We start from the raw sequence: 19,834 nt of genomic DNA on the forward strand, positions 1-19,834 counted from the left end.
TAACAAATGTAATAGGTGGGGTACTAATGAAGCAAGACACAGTATCAAAACAAGTCCCATACTTGTCAACAAAAAACAAGAATGGTGGTTGAGACAAGCGCCGTAGTGGACCGAGAGATAATCTAATAAGAGAATTTTCAAACATAATGCATAATTATTACTAGAGAGATTTGGGTGTTTTTTTGTAAAGTTTGCTTGCAACAAACTTTCATATACTTGGAGACTTCTACATTTAATGTGAGCCCTCAATATAAAAAAGAGCCAACAACATTATTGGTGGGTAATCTGCGTAGCTAAAAGATTTAGAATACTAAATGCAGCGAGATAAGGAAATTGAATAGAAAAGCGTGCTTCAAAATCCAGAAATGCTTGCTCTTAGCCAAATTTCAGCCTCAACAGCTGTAATCAGAATCAAAGGGTTTTATCTAAAGTGATGTTAACAGAAACAAGCAAACATAACAGTCAAACAGATATTTAGTTTACTACAACAGAATATATTTGATGAAAAGCTCACCGCACACAAAGTCCTATACTCTTCTGATGCATGAGAATTTTATAGACCGTGGGAAGAAGGCAAGTAAACGTTAATGCACCCATGATTCATCCACCACAGTATGTCCAAGGGTGTGGAGGTATGCAGATCATTGAGCAAAGTGTATTACTTCACCACGGAGAGGACATGCAAAGAACTACTAGGTACAGGCAATACAATTAGCATATGGGCTGAAATGGGGTTGGTCAATAAGGGGCCTAAGTGACAGCATAAAATGTACACACTAGGGAAGGAGTAAAGCCGGTTATAAGTGCATTATTATTTTATTTGCCTGCATCATCTTTAAAACCTGCTGTAGGGAAAGAATGGAACACCACCCTACATGTGAGTTACAATCAGGATATCTTTGGCCACACCACATGTAGCAACAGCATGCAGCACTTGCATTCAAGAAATACAAGAAAGGGAAAAGACAGGTGCCAGACCTTCCCTTGCAATGCCAGAGGCACTGACATTATCCCCAGTAATGTTAGTCAAGAACTATTCATCTGCAAATTCAGAAAAGAGTTTAAGACTCTGCCCTTTAACAGCATGTCCAGGGATGACATAATGCTCAGATTCCTGTAATAGACCCTTCTATGAAACTCCCTACCAATCACAATTTTGGGTGTTCTACCCAGTGGCTGCTCCTCCGCTAAGATGGATGAGCGTCGCCCGACTGCTTTGAGAGCAGTGAAGAGGAAAAATAAAATGATAATTGAAGGTTATTTTATTTTTCCGTTCGTAGGTGCAAGGAGAGGCGGGGCTGGCCAGAGCAGGGACCGGAGGGAGGAGTGGGTTTCACTCCCAAAGTGTGCAGGACTATTTGGCCTGCCCTCTTAGGCCGGCCAAACAGTCCTGCACACTTTGCATCTTTCCCACCAGGGTATAATTCACAGCATGGTGAGGAACATGCACAGGGTCCCTGTCCCCATCTGAGCGCCGAACCACAGTGCTCAGGCCAATCACAACGCTGCATTGCAGCGTTGTGATTGGCTTAGGAGAGCCTGGGTGCTTCCTGAGACACAGGAGAGGCAGCGGCTACAACGTGACTGCAGGTAAGTTTTTTTATTTTATTTTTTATTTCCCAAGCCCCCTCACCCCCACGGCTCCCTATCAGCAGCCACTGGTTCTACCCCTCTCTCCTGGTGACTGTGCTTTCGCCCCTCTCCCCATCTCACTCCATGTATACCTGCCTGCTTCTGTACAGCACTCCACTGCTATGCAACACATCTGTGCTATACTAATACACCCGGTATACACACCATCTTGATAGGAGTGACAACTGGCACAGAGAAATTAGATACTCTGTTCAATATGCTGCTAAAGCACTAATGGTTTTAGTTGATTCATGTCATCCCCATAACTCTTTTAAAACAGAACTCCTCAGTCCCTACCAGACGCAATTTAAATCTTTGGGAAAATAAGTTCTGCAGAAATTAAAAACATTTCTACAGGTTTTCATAAATGCAAAAATACACAGTTAAAGTTTCTAGCAAGGTTTCTTAAGTCAATGTTAAAAATAACAAAGCTGCTCTAATAAACAGAATTTAATTGTCAACATTCCTGTATGTGCAGAAAACCCGCCATAACAATATCCGGTCTTCACTTTAGCCCTCTGCATTTAGATGTCAAGTTCTCTACCTCTTTCAACTCATGAATTCGGATTTTCTGCACCCGCACAATGCTTGCTGCTATCAGAAAACCTTAGTTTGTTACAAGAGCTAAAGGAAGACAAAAGTTTGCCACATTCAGACATACACGTTCGTCTCCCTGCTGGGTGAGTGATTCTGTCTGGGAAGATTCCGTCTGTAAGTGGATTCTGCAGGGACCTACCACTTAGACCATCTTGAAACTCAGCAAAAGACTACCTCAGGAAGTGCCACTAATGGTTAATGTTAGCCTGATTGTTTGCTGCAGCCCCACCTACTATGTCCCAGTCAATTCTATCAGGAAATCTACAGGTCAGTTAATACATTTTCAACACTTTGAAGAAGTTATATTATTTGGGTTTATCACACATTTGCCATCCCTAATAAATACTTGTCACCTCATGTGCATTACTGGTCACCTTCAGCTTTCCTGGTCCGTTTATTTTTACAATGTTTAAGATTGAATTATTTGTTTTTCCATTGACAACACTTTCGCTGTACAACAAGGCTCACCGGTGTGCACTTTGACGAATATGAAGTTTGTCCGAATCTACCTGCATTAACCTCAATTACGTTCAATTAGTTCACATACACAAAGCAATAGTTTCAGGTTGTCCCACCCGCGTTTTTTTGGGTTTAGCAAATATTTTAAGAATGCCTCATTTATCTAATGATTAAGAAAATTTTGAATGAGGTTAATAAAAACATGCCAGAGAAATTCAATTTTCTCTACAGACAGCCCAACAGCATCTTAAAGAGAAGGCAAAAATGGCAACAAAGTATTAATGCTACCCAATTCGGAGCCCGGGGACAGAGAAAGGACAGTAAAAGGCAAGAGTGGTTGAAATAATTAAGTGAATGAATGAATACACACTTGTATAGCGCATGGCTATCCAAGGGCATCCCAGCGCTTTCTGTGACACATTATCATTCACCACTGCTCATGAAAAGAGAAAGGTCTTCAACTGCTTCCTGAACCTGAGATAGTCAGGTTCAAGACGAATATAGTCTGGAAGCTGGTTCCAGAACTTGGCAGCGTTGTATGGGAACCGTCGACCTCCCGTCCGTGACTGTTTAATCCTAGGGACTGCAAGAAGTTGTTTGTTAGATCTGAGAGTCCTATTGGTGTGATATAATTGCACCATGGACTGAATCATAGGAGAGCCATTGCCAACAATGGACTTATGATAATACACATTGCCTTAACCTGATTCTCTCCTGAACAGGAAGCCAATGCAACCGACTAAGCGCTAACTTAGCAGAAGTACGTTTCGGGACATTCATTAAGAGGTGGGCCGCACAGTTCTGGACAGTCTAAGATCTTAGCGGTTCCTTGCGGCGCACCTAAATAAACTGCATTTGCGTAGTCCAGCCGCGATAGAATAAGAGCTTGGACCAGCATACGCCTGGCTTCAAACGGAAGAAGAGGAAGAATCTTCCTTATCAATCTAAGAAGACCATAACACTTAGCAGCAACTTTACGAGCTTGTACTGTAAAGTTGAGGTTGCAATCAAACCATATGCCCAAACTCTTAATTTGTTTCTTAGGTACAGGAGGGGGGGCCAAGACAGCTGGGCCACATAGGATCTAAGTTCATGGGGGCCGCATGCCCCAGTATCATAATTTCTGTCTTGGCACCGTTCAATTTAAGAAAGGACAGATCCATCCACTCAGAGACCTTCACAAGGCAGGAAGTTAAACCCAGTGCAGCTTTGTCTTGCTGACTAAGGGACACCACCAACTGTCTGTCATCAGCGTACGTGACAGTATGGATCCCCCAGGGGAGTACCACATCCGCAAGGGACCTCATGTACATGCTAAACATGGTGGGACTCAGAGAGGACCCCTGAGGAACTCCACACTGCAAAGGAATCTGCTTCAAAAGAACATCCTCTTCAAAGACCACAAATGATCTGTCTGAAAGGAAGGACTGCAACCATTTAAGGGCAGTACCTGCTACTCCCACCTCCCTGAGTCTTTGGATCATAATTTGATGATTTACCGTATCAAAGGCTGCGCTGAGATCCAACAAAATGATCGCAGCGCAGCCTCCATTGTCCAAGATTTTTCTAGACTCTTCGACCACGGCGAGAAGGGCGTTCTCCGTGCCCTGATGGCGCCTGAAGCCGGTCTGGGTGGGATGAAGGCAGTTATATTCCTCCAGAAAAGCTGCCAGTATGGAATTAACATTTTTCCACAAGTTTACTAATTCCTGGCAGCAAAGAGATGGGGCGATAATTGGCCCAGTCCTCAGGATCTAAATTTGACCTTTTCATTAGAGCTTTGACTCTAGCTTGTTTCCAGAGAAGCGGAACCTGCCCCATTACAAGGGAGGAATTTATTACGCCCAGAATAACTGGAGAGACGATCTCGGAGACCAGATTAAGAATGGACGGAGGGGCGGGGTCTGCTGGAGAACCCGATTTGAGCTCCCTCAAAAGATTCTGCAGGGCCGGTAGGGTCAGCAGAACAAATTCCTTCAGCATGACGACTTGTGTAGGCGATGGAATGTTTGTATCCAGGTTAGTTTGCTGTAACGTAGAATTGATGTTGTAGACTTTTGTGAAGAAAAATTTGCTATTTCATCACAACGCTTTTGAGAATCATCAGATTCAGTAGGAGGACTAGGAGGGGTGAGAAGGTATTTCAAAATGTTAAAAATTTTCCTAGGGGAATTGGATGCAGAAGCAATTTTTCCCTGGTAATAGCAAGCTTGAGCGGCTTTTATTTCATTTTTATAAAGCTTAAGTGCTTCTCTATAGTTGCTCTTGCTGATCTCTGTAAAATCCTTCCACCATTTCCTTTCAAATTGTTTGCAAGATTGTTTAAGCTGTCTAAGTTTGTGGGAATACCACGCTTTCTTATTGGGCCCGACTCGATGGCATAATTCTTTCTTGGGGAGAGCAGAGTCCAAAGAGGACTCCAGCCAACTATTAAAATTGGCATTAGCCGTCGTAGGATTGGAGTGAGGTAAAGGGGTAGAATTTATAAGATTGGTTGCCCAGCTTTCTACAGAAAGTTTGGACCATATGCGGCCAAATTTTTTAGTCCTAACAAATGGTTGTAACAAATCTTGAGGAGTGAAGATAAATGATAATAAAAAGTGGTCAGACCAAGGTACCGCAATGGCCTCAGTCAAAGTAATGTTTGTGAGGTTTGTAAATAAAGGGTCACGCAAATGGCCTAATTTGTGGGTCGAGCGGTCACAATTTGCTTGAATTGAAACGTTTCCAAGCCTTCAATAAGGTCCTGCGAAGGAGAGGAATCGGGATCATCAAAATGTATGTTCAAATCACCCAGGATCGAATAACTGGATGAAAGGCTCGCCCCATTGGTGGCTATATCTTGGAAATCATTGCAAAAATTGCCAAGCGCTCCTGGAGGACGGTATATAAGAATTCCTGAGAAAGTGCAAGTAGGTGAAAAGCTTATAGTGGTACTATTTAAGGGCATAGTGGTGAAAATTGCAGGAAAGCAATCCAGAGTAGTACCGGTGTATGGCTGTATGCTTTTATTTAACCCAAAATTATTTGCTAAAATAGAATTCTGCTTGGGCATATACTGTGACCTGCTGATGTAGACCAGGAACAAGGCTATGAGTTTTTGAGCTTGTTTTCCTATCTGTGCTCCTTCCTTACGCACACCCCGACATGCATTGAGCTCAGAGGCCAAAAACATCAAAGTCGCGTGACTGGGGATCTCTCACTTCATCCCTAAAATGGCCCATCCTACATACACAAGGGTGAATGCTGTACTAAAACATACTCTTAAAGAGGTGAGTTTCACAGCAACAGAGTGCACTTGCTATCCACTTCGGAGCCAGGAGGATCCTAAAAACAGATGAATAGTATACACCTTACATCCAACCACAGGATGAATGACAGAATCTTTTGTCAAACAGTCATCCCTGCTTCAACCTAATCTTTGCCAACAATGCTACTTTTCCCCTATTATTAGGACAGCCTTATAATGTATGAAAGGACCTGTTGAACTCTGCGGGTAACTGAAAGATACAGATACAATTAATAACGCAAAACCAATTAAAACAGCTGACATAAGAGATCAGCTACACTCTTAGTGACTGGTGGAATTAAGACTAGTTCACCCTGCAGGTCTCAAACTGTCATGTGCTATAAGCAGTGACAATGATAATAGGATGAAATAGCAGAGCATATACCATTTTTCAGGAGGACAAAGTGTGAGAGAAATGAGAGGTGAGATAGAAGGTTCCTATTATCCTAGTAACAATTGAACATTATGTATTTGGTAATTGGATATGGGATGCTGGGAATTCAAAGAGTGTTCAACATTGTGTCAGGTAGAGCGATGTGACAAAGATAGATACAGGCTCCACCTACCGATTTATAAGAGAGATCTATTGAAAGTTCCAAAATATATGTTGGTATGATGAACAGTAATTCCTCTCAGAAATTTTCTTCCTTGTTAGGGAATCTGTAACATGAAATCATTCCAATTGTTATCCGGTAGTCCACAAATGCATAGAGGTCTATCAGTCAATGCCAAAGAGAGGGTGGAGGTGAGGAAGGCCATAGGCTCTAAGTTGAAACATACAACCATTGTTGGTAACAGTATAGCGATAATGTGGGAGGCTTGTTCTTTTTAAAATAAAGGTAGAGGCAAGAATGAGTAAAAATATCCACCTTCCATTAGTCCCTATGTGCCTCAGATAAAATACAGGGGGAAATAGTGTCTAAATTAAGCTCGGCCCACTCACGTTTGCTAAGAGTGGGTGCCACGACATATAACAGGCAACAGAGATATATAAGTGTGTAGAGTTATTTTCAAGTTTGGGAGCGGGAAGGGAGTACGGCCGTATAGTAGGTAGTAGAAAACCTACCTTCCCTATAATGAATGTGTCCAAGACCGTAGATTTTTCTTTTTTTGTTATTCGGTTTGGCTGACGAATTTATCAGAGATATGTTTAAAGGAATATTCACCAACCTACAAAAACGTAAATCAACACGAATTCAATTCTAATTCAACTTCTTCCAGTCTATTTTCATTAGGTTGATTATCTGATGTCAAATAAAGCCTGATGAGGGCAAAAAAGTTCGACTCTCTCCATCCTAAGTGTGATCTCTTAGATGTTACACAAGCTTATACTCCTAACCTGTAGCGTCTAAGGCTGGTAAAGTCAAGTTCCCAATCAGAAAGCTATCCTTTCTACATTTCGATTAGAGAGAATTAGCTGTTTCAAGCGTCAGATCTACACGCTAAAATGGCCGCGATGTTTACAGCACTTATCACGTGATTTGCAGGGGGCGTTTTTCCGTCTGCCTGACACAGGTGTTCCAGGTCGGATTAGATCCTTTACGCTATAAAAAGCAAACATATGTAACAAAGCCGTACCGTATTGGAGGACCTTATTTGGAGCCGATCTCTGTTTCCAACTGCAACCAACATATTGCGGTGAGTTTGTTTCTAGGATTGCTATGTTAGGGAAAACGCTAGGTATATGGGGCTAGGGTCCACTTTTAACTTAACGGGAGTTTGTCCATTGAAATTACATAGAGGGTGATCCACGCTTGAAACAGCTAATTCTCTCTAATCGAAATGTAGAAAGCCTATGTAGAGCCTATGGCCTTCCTCACCTCCACCCTCTCTTTGGCATTGACTGATAGACCTCTATGCATTTGTGGACTACCGGATAACAATTGGAATGATTTCATGTTACAGATTCCCTAACAAGGAAGAACATTTCTGAGAGGAATTACTGTTCATCATACCAACATATATTTTGGAACTTTCAATAGATCTCTCTTATAAATCGGTAGGTGGAGCCTGTATCTATCTTTGTCACATCGCTCTACCTGACACAATGTTGAACACTCTTTGAATTCCCAGCATCCCATATCCAATTACCAAATACATAATGTTCAATTCTTACTAGGATAATAGGAACCTTCTATCTCACCTCTCATTTCTCTCACACTTTGTCCTCCTGAAAAATGGTATATGCACCAGATGTATTTGTAATGAGAGAACACCCTTTATTAATTCGAACAGTCCACTTCCTTATTATGGCCCTTCATGTAGACATGGACTATAGGATATCAGATGTAGTATTAACTTTGTATATTCTTGGACTCTTTTAAAAAATGTCCTAAACCAAAAATGTATGTGAAATAATCTGTCTTTGTGTAGGCTTCCTTCTTGTATGTATCGTTATAATAATATTTAGAATGTGATATTGTTCGTTGTTGTATATACATATGTGTTATTGTATGTCTATGTATATACATATGTGTAATTGTATGTCTATGTATTTTTAACAGCCCTGAAGAAGTCCTGTCTTAGGACGAAACGCGTCGGCTGTGCCGCACTGTAAATGTTTTATGAATTTGGAATAAAGAAACGAAACTAAGGAATATCTCCTCGTCTTATAATTGGAATGAGACTATATATATTGTCCTAATTGATTATCATTGTACACATGTAGTGCACCTTGGCTTTTTGATTTGTTTAAATTGAGTTCCCTAGGGAACTAGCATTGTAACAGTGGGTGCTGTTCAGAGTGCACACATATCCCTAATATATGTGACTAACAATTGATTGGGGATTATAATTTGGGAGTGACTTTAGGACAGGTGCTGTTAACTAGAGGATTCCACGGTTAGTCTCAATATTATCATTGAAATAGCAGAGCATGTTGACAAATCACAAGTTGACGTCCATCATAACAACTGAATAAGGAATTCATGAAATCATGCATTCCTGGAAGTTCTGAATTACTACACCCTTCAACACCAGTTTTCCACCCAGATCTATAAGAACTCAGAGTGGATAACTTCTTGGATCAACCACCATATGGCACTAGATTGAGAACGTGAAAAATGATTAAAAAAATTAACATAGCTACAAACATACCAGAAATGTACAGAATGTTTGCCTATTAATCCATCAGCCAACAAGCGCAGCGTCCCACAACATAATAACCAGACTTCGGTGGTCATCCCGTATGGCTTGAAAACACTTCCCACACAGGCTCAAAACAAAGACAACCCACTTCCAAACACACAGCCTACAATGTGCAGCTTGTGATCCGTACGGGTAAGCGCTCTGGTCAAGACATATGGGTAAACACTATACAAGTGCTACAATCCAACATAAACATGTACAGCCCTATTTAAATCGAAACAAACCAATTAAAATGAGTTGGTCATTTTTGCTTACACTATCGGCTCAATCAGAAGAAAAAGTTTTGAAAATTCATCACATATCTTAAATAAAGCATGGATGGAATCAAGATAAACTGACTCAGACAAGCCTACCTTTGACATAAAAGTGTTCTAAAAATTATTTGAACTGCTATGGTGAGTGAGGAGTTCATTTACCACCTAAATGAAAAGAGAACAATTAACATCTTGGTACAGTGAGTCCCAGAAGAGCGACACAATTAACACCTTGTTTGAGAATCCATGTTAACCCTTGCGCCATCGTCCAAAAAGATGGCAAAACTGAAGTGCTTAAAAGTCTTTAGCGACTCAGATCAATACAGCAGGGTTTTTGCGCACTCCAGCACAAGCAAGACGGGGTTACAAATTAACCACCCAAAGAAACCATCAAATTACGAGCCATTGCCTGCAAACTGTTCTATCATGTAACCACTGGGCACATTTATGCAGAACTAAATGTCGTTGCATTCCAAAATCCATGAACAAATGCACCACTATTCTTTTGCATCAATCTGTTCAGAGACCCTCGTTAGGGAAACCCTGGATATATTTCCACTTGAGTGTCCAGGCCCGGCGCAAGCACATTCTGTGAGCTAAATAACCATATTTCCCCTTTAGACACTGAATGGTACTAGAAATTATTGTTCAATTTAGACCTCTCAAGATTACAAATTGGTCTTCAGGGAAACTTTACAGAGGGCCTGATCTCATCTACATGCTTTTCCCATGAACGATACATCGAAAACAGAATCAATAAAATATGCCAATAAGCTTTGGCAAAGCCAACAGTTCTCGCTTTTTGGACTTATTCGTTTTGCCAATGGTGTGCACCATCAGCAAAAAGCATTTTGCTATTGGGGCCTATGTAAACATATTTTATTGGGCTATTTGTCACCGAAGGAGTCTGTTGCTCTCAGCTGGAGGTAGATGCGGTGTCATTTAAAGAAACTGCCAGCAGAGGTGAAGGCAATAATGCTGAAGCATTTTATTGGGCTCGATTTTTCGTCTTGGAGGAGGGGAGGGCAGCTCTTCTAGCTTCTACCCTGAGAGAGAAGGCTCTGCCAAGTCTTCAGACTTTGTTGGGAGCCATTGATGACATTCTGGACAAGCTCATCTCTGCTGACTGTAAAGCAGAGGAAGCAGCTACATGGAGACTGAGCTCAGAACAGTGGTTTAACCTGAAACATGGAAGTGCTGGTACTCACATCCACAGTACCTGGTTGCTCCAGAGAAGTGAAGCACTCTCCCATTACATGTATTGCAGAAGTGTAAGTCAATCAATAAATAAAGCGTTTGTTAAGCACGACTACTCACCCGTAAGGGTCTCAAGGCGCTGGGGGTGGGGTGCAGGTTTCAGTCTATCAAGGAGGGGGTCTGTCGAACAGCCAGGTTTTGAGGTTTCTAGCAAAGATGGGAAGCAAAGTCTGTCTGAGGTGGAGCGGAAGGGCGTTCCAGGCTTTGGCCACGAGGAAGGAGAAGGAGTGGCCTCCCAATCTGTTTTTTCTGGTGCGGTGGACCACGGCGTAGGAGAGCTGAGCTGATCGTAGGGTCCTTTGGGGTGCGTGGAGTTGGCTGTTCAGGTATGCTGGGCCGGTGTCGTGGAGGGCCATGTGTGCGTGGGTGAGCATCTTGAAGGTGACTCTAGCCTCGATGGGGAGCCAGTGGAGTGTGCGCAGGTGCTGGGAGATGTGGCAGTGTCTTGGCAGGTTGAGTACCAATCTTGCGGCGGTGTTCTGGATGTTCTGTAGCTTGCCGGTGAGGTTTTTATTTATTCCAACAGAGTGTGTTGCCGTAGTCGAGTCTACTGGTGACCAGGGCATGAGTGACTGTCTTTCTGTGTTCGAGGGGGATCCATTTGAAGGTCTTACTTAGGAGGCGGAGGGTGAGAAAGCAGGAGGACGAGACAGAGTTGATCTCTCAAGTACTCTCTCCCTTCTAAATTAAAGAGGAGGAAGCCCTCCATACCGGATAGTACCGGTTTATTTAAAGCATGGGCTCAGGGCGGCGGTAGACTGCAGCCTCATGGAAAGAGAGGGCGCAGGGAGCAGCAGGTGAGACTGCAGCAGAAGTGGCTTAAGCTTTGAGATGACCACCACAGCCACGTACTGGACGGTACACATCATCGTCTATGCAAGTCTGTAGGCAAGGCAATGCAGTATTCTGTTTGGGCTGGGAAGAGACGAGTGGCCGGCAGCAGGTGCCTTAAAGCCTTTTAAAAAGCTGTGTGTGAGATTAATTATACTAGCCAAAACACATTTTAGTGTCACGTTTGTCCTTGTTGCCGATTTCTTTGACGCAGAGTTTCTAAACAATAAATGTGTAAGTTGGCTATCAGACCCCGCCCTTCATGCCAAACCTTACTCAAACTCCAATTTACCAGTTCCCGGAGTACATATTTCCAAACTCCAGTAACGGGTCATGCAATCTTATGTTTTTTGTGACTAAATTATTTTTCTATGTACGAAATATTGTTCTAGACCGCTTTTGTTGCATTTATATTTTTCTGGAAATAACGTTTTTTAACAAAAACATGCTAGCTACAAAATGGACTTGTCCTGTTTCTTGTAAGTCTATTGAAGTGCGTGTTAGTGAACAGTTTTTTAAACTAAAAGAGAAATCTCTATTTTTAAACCTCAAATGATGACAACTTTGCAATACAATACAACACAACTATGCCGATGAGCAAGAAAGGCAGAAACTGCTTTGAATACGTGAGGTCATGTAAAACTCTGCAATGTGCTTTCCAGCCACTTTGCCCATCCCATCATGGAGTTTTTCCATGATCACACACCACTGACACCAAGCACTACACTGGGCACCAAAGATGCTACACAATGAACAATGGGACGTCAATGTGAGGCGTGGATAAACCCAGGAGTTCAGGTGATGATATAAATAACACAACAGAACTCGATGTGCAGAACCATATGGTTCTCCAAGACAGTGACACGCAACAGCATTGTCAGGTGTGGGCAAGTCCATCAAATGTTCTGTAGGGCATGTATAACATGCAAACACATGGTATAGCCTTCACCTCCACATAGATTTGACTACAGCTTGGATGTCTACAGTGCACACATTGAAACTGTACAATGGTGACAATACCAGTTTCCTTACTCTCCTCCTCTCCTTTATCGGGTGCTTCTAAAACCCACAAATGGCCAGACGACCTATTGAGCTCGGCTTCTGAAGCAGAAGCTGGGTGAAACATCGGCGGCAAAGTGACCATGACAGGTGTGGAGCTCTATCAAGTCAAACAGAAGCCCTGGCACACAATGCCTGTGTAGTGCTCGCTGCTCAGACTCGCAGTTGTTGTATCCTAGAGGTTTTGCAATAGAGGAGATTGGTGGGCCTTTCATCAGAGAGACAGTGATTCTACATCCATTGACTGCTGTGGATCCAACCAGTGCCAGAACAGGCAACTTGAAGCAAGAAGTAGCGCACAGTCAAATGTGATTGACAAAAAAAGGACTAAACTTAGTTGCCTTGGCTACGGATGCTCTGCACATGCTTGGCGGCCCCTTAGGAATGGGGCCACTGCTATTCTATTCCTAGAACAGAATCTAACAATTTCAAGGGCAGTCCATAGCCACCACACAGCTTTCTTTTAATGTTGGTTGGTCCATAGTCCATTGGCACAACAGTACTCCAGAAAGCAGCCATGGCTGCCACTACCTTAATCCCATGCATGAAGCCCTAAATGGATCAACTACATTCTCGATCACATCAAACCTAATTGGTTCACTTGAAAAACACCTGCCACTCGGTAGAAGGTGTAATTATAAATATGCATATTTGGTTAGTTTAGTGATATTACAGTGCTGGTAAGGACGCAAGTCTACAGTCAACCCAACGATTGTCTACATTTTCTCACTGTTTGCATAATGCAAAAGTGTTTTTGTCATATCGAGCAACGTTTGGATCTTGCCAATGGCAAAAGATAAATTTTTGATCTTCGTTGACAGATGACCTAGCACACTTAAACCTTTCCTTTGTGATATGTACTGGACATAACTTATCCAAGATCCAAAGGTTGCTAGACATGGCAAACTGAGCTGCGAGACCAGAGCTGTCACCCGGCGTCCCGATCCACTCATGATAACTGGAATTAATTCTGCTGCTCAGCGCTTTCTTCAAGTTATAGGCTTGGTAGCCCCACTGGCAGCAACACCCTGAGTGGGCCCTCCAATCTAATTCTATATTCAGGAATCAACATCTAAGTGTCCTCTAAGTGGACCTATTCAGATTATCTACACATATTAACCAGAGACACCGGAGCTTCCACTCAGTGCCTAATTCATATACCCTTAGACGGATGCTTATCATTAAGTTTTACAAGTCTCCGGCAAGCTAGCCGTTCCGGCAGCACAAGGTGAAAAGGCTTCCAGCACCAATATTTTTACTATGCATTTTCCTTGGTAGATTTGGTGCTCCTACCCCAATAACAATACTAGGCGCTCACACATCTTGTCCTGATGATGATCTCAATTTGATGAGATCAATTATATAAATTAAAATATATAAATAACTGCGTAAAGGAGTCTAAGCATCTTGTAGTTTTGTATTGCTGCAAGTTCTTAATAATTTTCACTTACCACTGCACGTTTCCTTCACGTAATTGTGAGCACCTTATCACGTCATTTAGATAAAAAGTTTTTACAAATATATACAATGAGTACATTCATTGCATTACAAAGTTAAGTACTGTCCTGTGTTTATACTTGCCTTCTGTGCATTATGTATTGTTGGGTACTCAAAAAATTGCTTAAGACCCTTGGTGTTTTTAACACTATTGAGACCATTTGGCCGTAGTTAACCACAGTTTTTTACCTTAAAAAAATGTATCGCCCCAGGTTCTCGAAAACTGTGGGGTCCCATTGTTCTATAATATAGACGTTATGACAAAAGCACCTTTCCATTATGCAAACAGCAGTAAAGTAGCAAAACGTCCCCTGACCTATCTCCATATGCTACTGCAGGGTGCAACGTTTACCTTCACAACAGTGAGTTAAAAAATATATGTTACAATTAACAGCAACAAAATCATGAAGCTGTGCACTAGTCTTAAATCCTCATTAAATAATGACTAGAAATTCAGTGTTCTTGCTATGTCCTGCCGCCATTTCATCAATGTCTTTCTTATCTGGTTCATCTGTCGATGTGAGAGGCAATGAGCACCAGTGTAACTTTCCAAAGGTTTTTAACTTGCAACTACTGGAATATCTCAACACCTAGAAAGCTAAAATAGCTTCTCTACTTCGAAATGAAGAAATTTCAAGCATGACAAAAATTCAACACAAAGATCAGAACAGAAAAAGAAACATCTGATAGAACGAGGCATTCAGTTACTGGAACAAATATCTCAGAAAACAACAATTTTATTTTCATAACAGTCTTTGTTTTGTTTCAGATTGTGCAATTTGGACTTGAGAAACTCACCCAGCAGGCAGCTCGCATATCTGATTATGGCTAACATCCAAGACCTCGAGCTTTTTGCTGTCGCATAACCATTCGGGGAGACTTTCAAGGTGATTCCTGCAGAAACACAAGAACGCAATCATCAAATTTGCTCTGCAGTGGTAAACCTATGGTAACCAAAAACCCCCAGACAGAAACATGTCAGCATGCTGACAATTCCTCTGGAATAAAAATCTCTAATTCCTATTGTCTTTTTTGTGCTGGAATTCACAACTACAGATGTATAACGGGAGTGCGCCCAGTACGCCAAACCTACACTCCTACACTCTCGCCCGGGTCAAGCAGAGGAGGAGGGCAGGTTTGGTGTACAGGATGCACTCTAGATACCCAACATATGTGCGCAACCCCTGACACTACCGATGGGGCATAGCAGACTGTTTGATTACGTTGGATGATCATTTTAACTATGAACAAGTAGGTACCTACCTTTTTGTGGGGGACCGCTCATACCAATTTAAGTGTGGGGTAGGCTCATTATCATTTTGGTCTCGAAGAAGCGCCATGGATCATTTAGAGACCCTAGAGGCGCAAAACATGTTGACCCATGTTTTACTTCAGTAAGTTACACAGAGCAACTTGGGCACTTTAGAACCTTTAAAGTAGCACTAACCTATCCAGGTTTTTAAACCTGGCAGAGGAGTATATACATTAAAGCTTAAAGTGACATCCCTTACTCAGTTTTAACTCACTACCACCCCACCTGGACACCCTTGCACGCTTCAAACGGCGATAAAACTAAAAGATCTCCGCTAAAGTGACCCTTCAGGTGCAGCCCCGGCTCAACGAGGAGCACCCGCCCGAAGATGAAGCCTTATATCCCAAGGGGGTGTGAGGGCAACAAGAGACAGTCATGGTTACTGTTCCCAATGTCCTTTTTAGAACCTAGATCTCTTTTGTGTTTTTCACTCGAAGGAACAGTGACCCTACATTTGATTTGATAGATCAGGGGTCTTCAGCCTTTACTGAAATAGGAGCTACTTATGTTCAATGAAAATCATCTAGAGCTACTATTATTATTAGTGTTGTATTGTGACCACATCAGACCAGATTACATTAGTGGTCACCCTATTCAACACTGTCAGTGGTGATCACCTCAGTGAATCAGGCAGGGTTGCCAGTAGTAATGCAATAAAGGCCTTATATATTTAGAATGCCTACAGACGTAACAGCCGCAGCAGGGAAGTCCCTGGCACCATGGTTATAGTAAGAGTAATAAGCCTCCACAGCTCCACATGATTTATGACTCAAATATCAGTTTGAAATATATTTTGGAAATTCAAACATTTTTCTCCAAACATAAGCTTATGAGTCCTAAAAAAACACATTTTCATTTCGAACAGATGCATTTTAAGTTTGGTATACATATGTTAATTCAACAAAGCGAAAGCCTCTAATTTAGTAGGCTGGGCTGCACATAGGAGAGCTACTTACAAGTAGCTAGAGAGCTACCAGTAGCACAATAGCTACTCCTTGGAGAAGCCTCGTATAAACAGTGTAAGATCTTGAAGTGTACGAGTTTGTGTCTGTACGTGAATTGGATGCCTAACTTGTGCACAGGCGTCCTTCCAGCTTCTATTGCATACTGATTTGCCCAGCTTGATCTTCCATGCCTGCCTAGAGGTGTATTGCGATAGTGCCTCCGTGTTGATTAACTCATCATGCAAATCAGGAAAATGTTTTGTGCGCTTCTCTTCTCTGCATTAATTTAGTCAATATTTCCTCTAGGAACACAGATCACGCTTAGTGTCATAGCGGGTGGTAATGTAGGGTTGACAGTGGCATACCAACCATTTCCCTAAACTCCTTTAAACGGAGAACTATCCCATCTGGAAAATAATCACCCATCACCTAAATTCCCAGCTTATTTAACAGACAGACTTTTTTTTTTCTATTAATAGTGAAAGTAGTAGGGTATTATCTATCTCTCCCAAAAGAGAGAAGGATATAGGAACTCCCATATATTTTGCAATCTCCCACCAGGCCCAAACTGTGCTCTATTATACCTACTCCACTGGGAAAGAATATGGTCTAGTCTGATGCACCAAAGCAAACAGAGAATATAAATAAGGGTCTGGGACTCCAGATCCCCCTTTTTTTCATAGGCCTTTTGAGAATCTACCATTTTGTGCGCGACTGCCCTCTGCCCTAGATCAACCGAATTAACAGCTGGAGGAGTTGTCTCAAGTACTCTCTTGGGGATCTTTATTGTGATATTAACAAATAAACGCTTTAGCAAGATCACTATTATAAATATAGCTATGTGACCCACAACTGACAGGTGTAGTTTTATCTATCGTCCAACCCATACTATTAATTCCTCTAATGTTACATCAAATTTCTTTCTTTCTAATTAGCTCCCCTGTATCTCTGATTTTGAAGACTCTAAGATATTCAATTCTCTTGGGTTTCCACTGCTGCAGGTGCTCCTCACCTAAAGGGGCCATATTATTTATTAAGAGAAAAGTCCTGGTGCAAGGTTTTCTTCAAGCTTCTGAAGATAAAAAAATAATATTGAGCATGTAAAGCGACACAACTAGAGACCCTGATCTGACATAGATCCTGCTATGCGAACACACCTGACACAGCCGGCAAAGCGAAGCTTGACCGGTAGAGCAAATATGAGGGGTGATAAGTTACATCCCTGCTGGGTGCCCTTACCTATGGGAGAATTACAGCAATGTATGCCATTTACGCTTACTCGGGCAGATGGATAAGCGTACAGTAAATTAATCACACTGAGGAAATATTTCCATAGTCCCATGTGTCTCAACACTTTACCATATATCCCCACTCTAAACCATCAAATGCTTTCAAGGTGTTAAAATAATACGACCAAGAGGAGGATCATTAGATCCAGTTTCTGCAGCACCTCATTCAGAGTTTGTAGATTAAATGCCGTTTGTGGGATTAAGCTCATTTGTTCCGGCAATACCAATCTTTGTATCAATGGCGCAAGCCACTTCATTATAATTTGGCAACAATCTTGCTGCCAATGTTTTATAGTGAAAGAGCTCTATTTGAAGTACAACTACTGGGACCACAGACTGATTTTGGTAACACTGCTATAACTGCCTCCAGGGGGAAGTTCGTCTTTCACAATTATCTCATGTGAACCTCCAAGAGTCAAGGAGCAAGAAAATCAGAGAATGTTGTGTAAACTTCAACCGGAAAGCCATTGGTCCCCGAAGCTTTTATTCTTGGCAGTACAGCAATTGCTAGCTTCACGTCTTCTTCTGTTAATGGAGAGTTCAACAGTTTGCAGTTCTCTCCCTCAAACCAGACAAATGCTACGTTATTCAAATTGCTTCAGATTTCTTGTGCATCATATAGCAGAGAAGAAATGTATAGCTGTTAATTGTACTGTTTAAACCTCAAGAATGTCTACCAAAGCTGCTTTGATTCTGTTATCCTCATCTACTATGCTAACCACTGAGATGGCCTCCCTATTTGACCTTAACACCCAGGCCAGCCCCTTGCCTGGTTAATCACCCTCACCAAAAAAACCTGGCCCAACCATGTTCCCCCTAAATATAGTACATTGCATGCTGCTGAATCTCTGAACAATTTCAGAGTCTCCCGAAGTTGTTTAGATGGTAGGGCAGGTTTCCTGTGATCTTTCACATTCCTGTTCTAATTGCGTTGAGTCTTGTTCTAATGTGTCTGAGCAAGTCCATATCGGTCTTAGAATGTCAGCCACCATAGAGATGCAAATACACCAAGTAAAAGCTTTAAAAGCCTCCCATAATACTCCTACCTCTGCTTCCAATCTTACATTATATTAAAAAATATTCTAATATGCCTGTTCATGCTTGAGACCAGAAATTTGGGTCTTTTTATTCACATCCCCTCAGTTTCCAATTTTTTACCCTCTGCTGGGTAACTTACAGACAAGGTCCTTGATAATATGTGCAGCCCACTAATCAAACTTATAAATGATTGTGGGACCAGTCAGATATCAACATGAGACTGGACATGATGAACTGAGGAATAAAATGTGAAATCTGTGTCGGTGGGATTAAATAAATCCATGCATCTACCCAACCATATGTTTGCATTATCCTACATAGTGCAATACTAGATTGTGTTAGAGGTCTCTGGCTCCCAAAGATGTATTATGTTTTGTGGGCAAAACCAAATTAAAATACTGCCCCACACCACAGGGAGATCATGTATTTACAGAAGAGGAGCACAAGTTTATAAAAAAAAAAGGCTAGGTTATCTACATTTGCACATACATATTAAGCATTACAATTGGTCTGTAAGACATATGCCCCACCACCAGGATCCAGTAGCCCTCCATGTCTAAACGTCACTCTTGTAAAAACAAACTTCACATTTTTCTTTACTTAGATTACCACACCTCTCCAATAAGAGGAATATGGGGAAAATAATATGTGACATTCCCACACTTAAGCAAAACTAGACAGCTGCTGTGGTATTACATACGTTTCTTGTAAGAAAGGCATCATGGCGCTCCAAATATGCAAATACCAGGTGTGCCTTCCTTGGGCTGTGAATCCCTCTGACATTAAAGCTAATCAGTTTGTGAGTGGGGTTTACTGACTTAGCCCTCTACGGGTTCATATGTGTTGGATATTGTCACATCAGACATCTCAGTACGATAGTGTAGTTATTGCAAGGTGTCTCATAAACATAACAAATGTAACAATCGCCCCAACTCGTTTACCTCCTCCTATGTCAGCCCGATTGCTGGTAAATTGATCAACCCACCCCCCACTTTCAAAAGAACCCCAAGCAGTGATATTCTTAACTACCACTGCACTCTGGCATGGGGGTGCCAGGGAGTGCATGCCAGGCTTGGAAAGTACAAGAACTCCATTACTGTGAGATACACTATTTGGGCCCCATTTAGCCCCTGGACTTCAAGCCGCTCCAGGGCAGCACCTGCCCTACTCTTTTTCTGGGCAATCAGATTCTGGCCACTATCCCACAGGACTGTTTTATATGCTTTCCA

General features: G+C 41.9%; 1 protein-coding gene across 1 annotated transcript in view; it reads right to left on the reverse strand.

Annotated features, from left to right (window-relative positions):
- PHLPP1 (PH domain and leucine rich repeat protein phosphatase 1) overlaps window positions 1-19,834 on the reverse strand; it is a 520,000-nt gene that overhangs the window by 111,398 nt on the left and 388,768 nt on the right. The window contains exon 9 of the mRNA XM_085606901.1: window positions 14,821-14,916. Within this exon, the coding sequence (XP_085463027.1) occupies window positions 14,821-14,916 (96 nt within the window). The remainder of the gene's footprint in view (window positions 1-14,820; window positions 14,917-19,834) is intronic.

Source organism: Triturus cristatus, chromosome 5_2 (assembly GCF_964204655.1).
Source record: "Triturus cristatus chromosome 5_2, aTriCri1.1, whole genome shotgun sequence".
In the NCBI taxonomy this organism is placed as follows: Eukaryota; Metazoa; Chordata; class Amphibia; order Caudata; family Salamandridae; genus Triturus; species Triturus cristatus.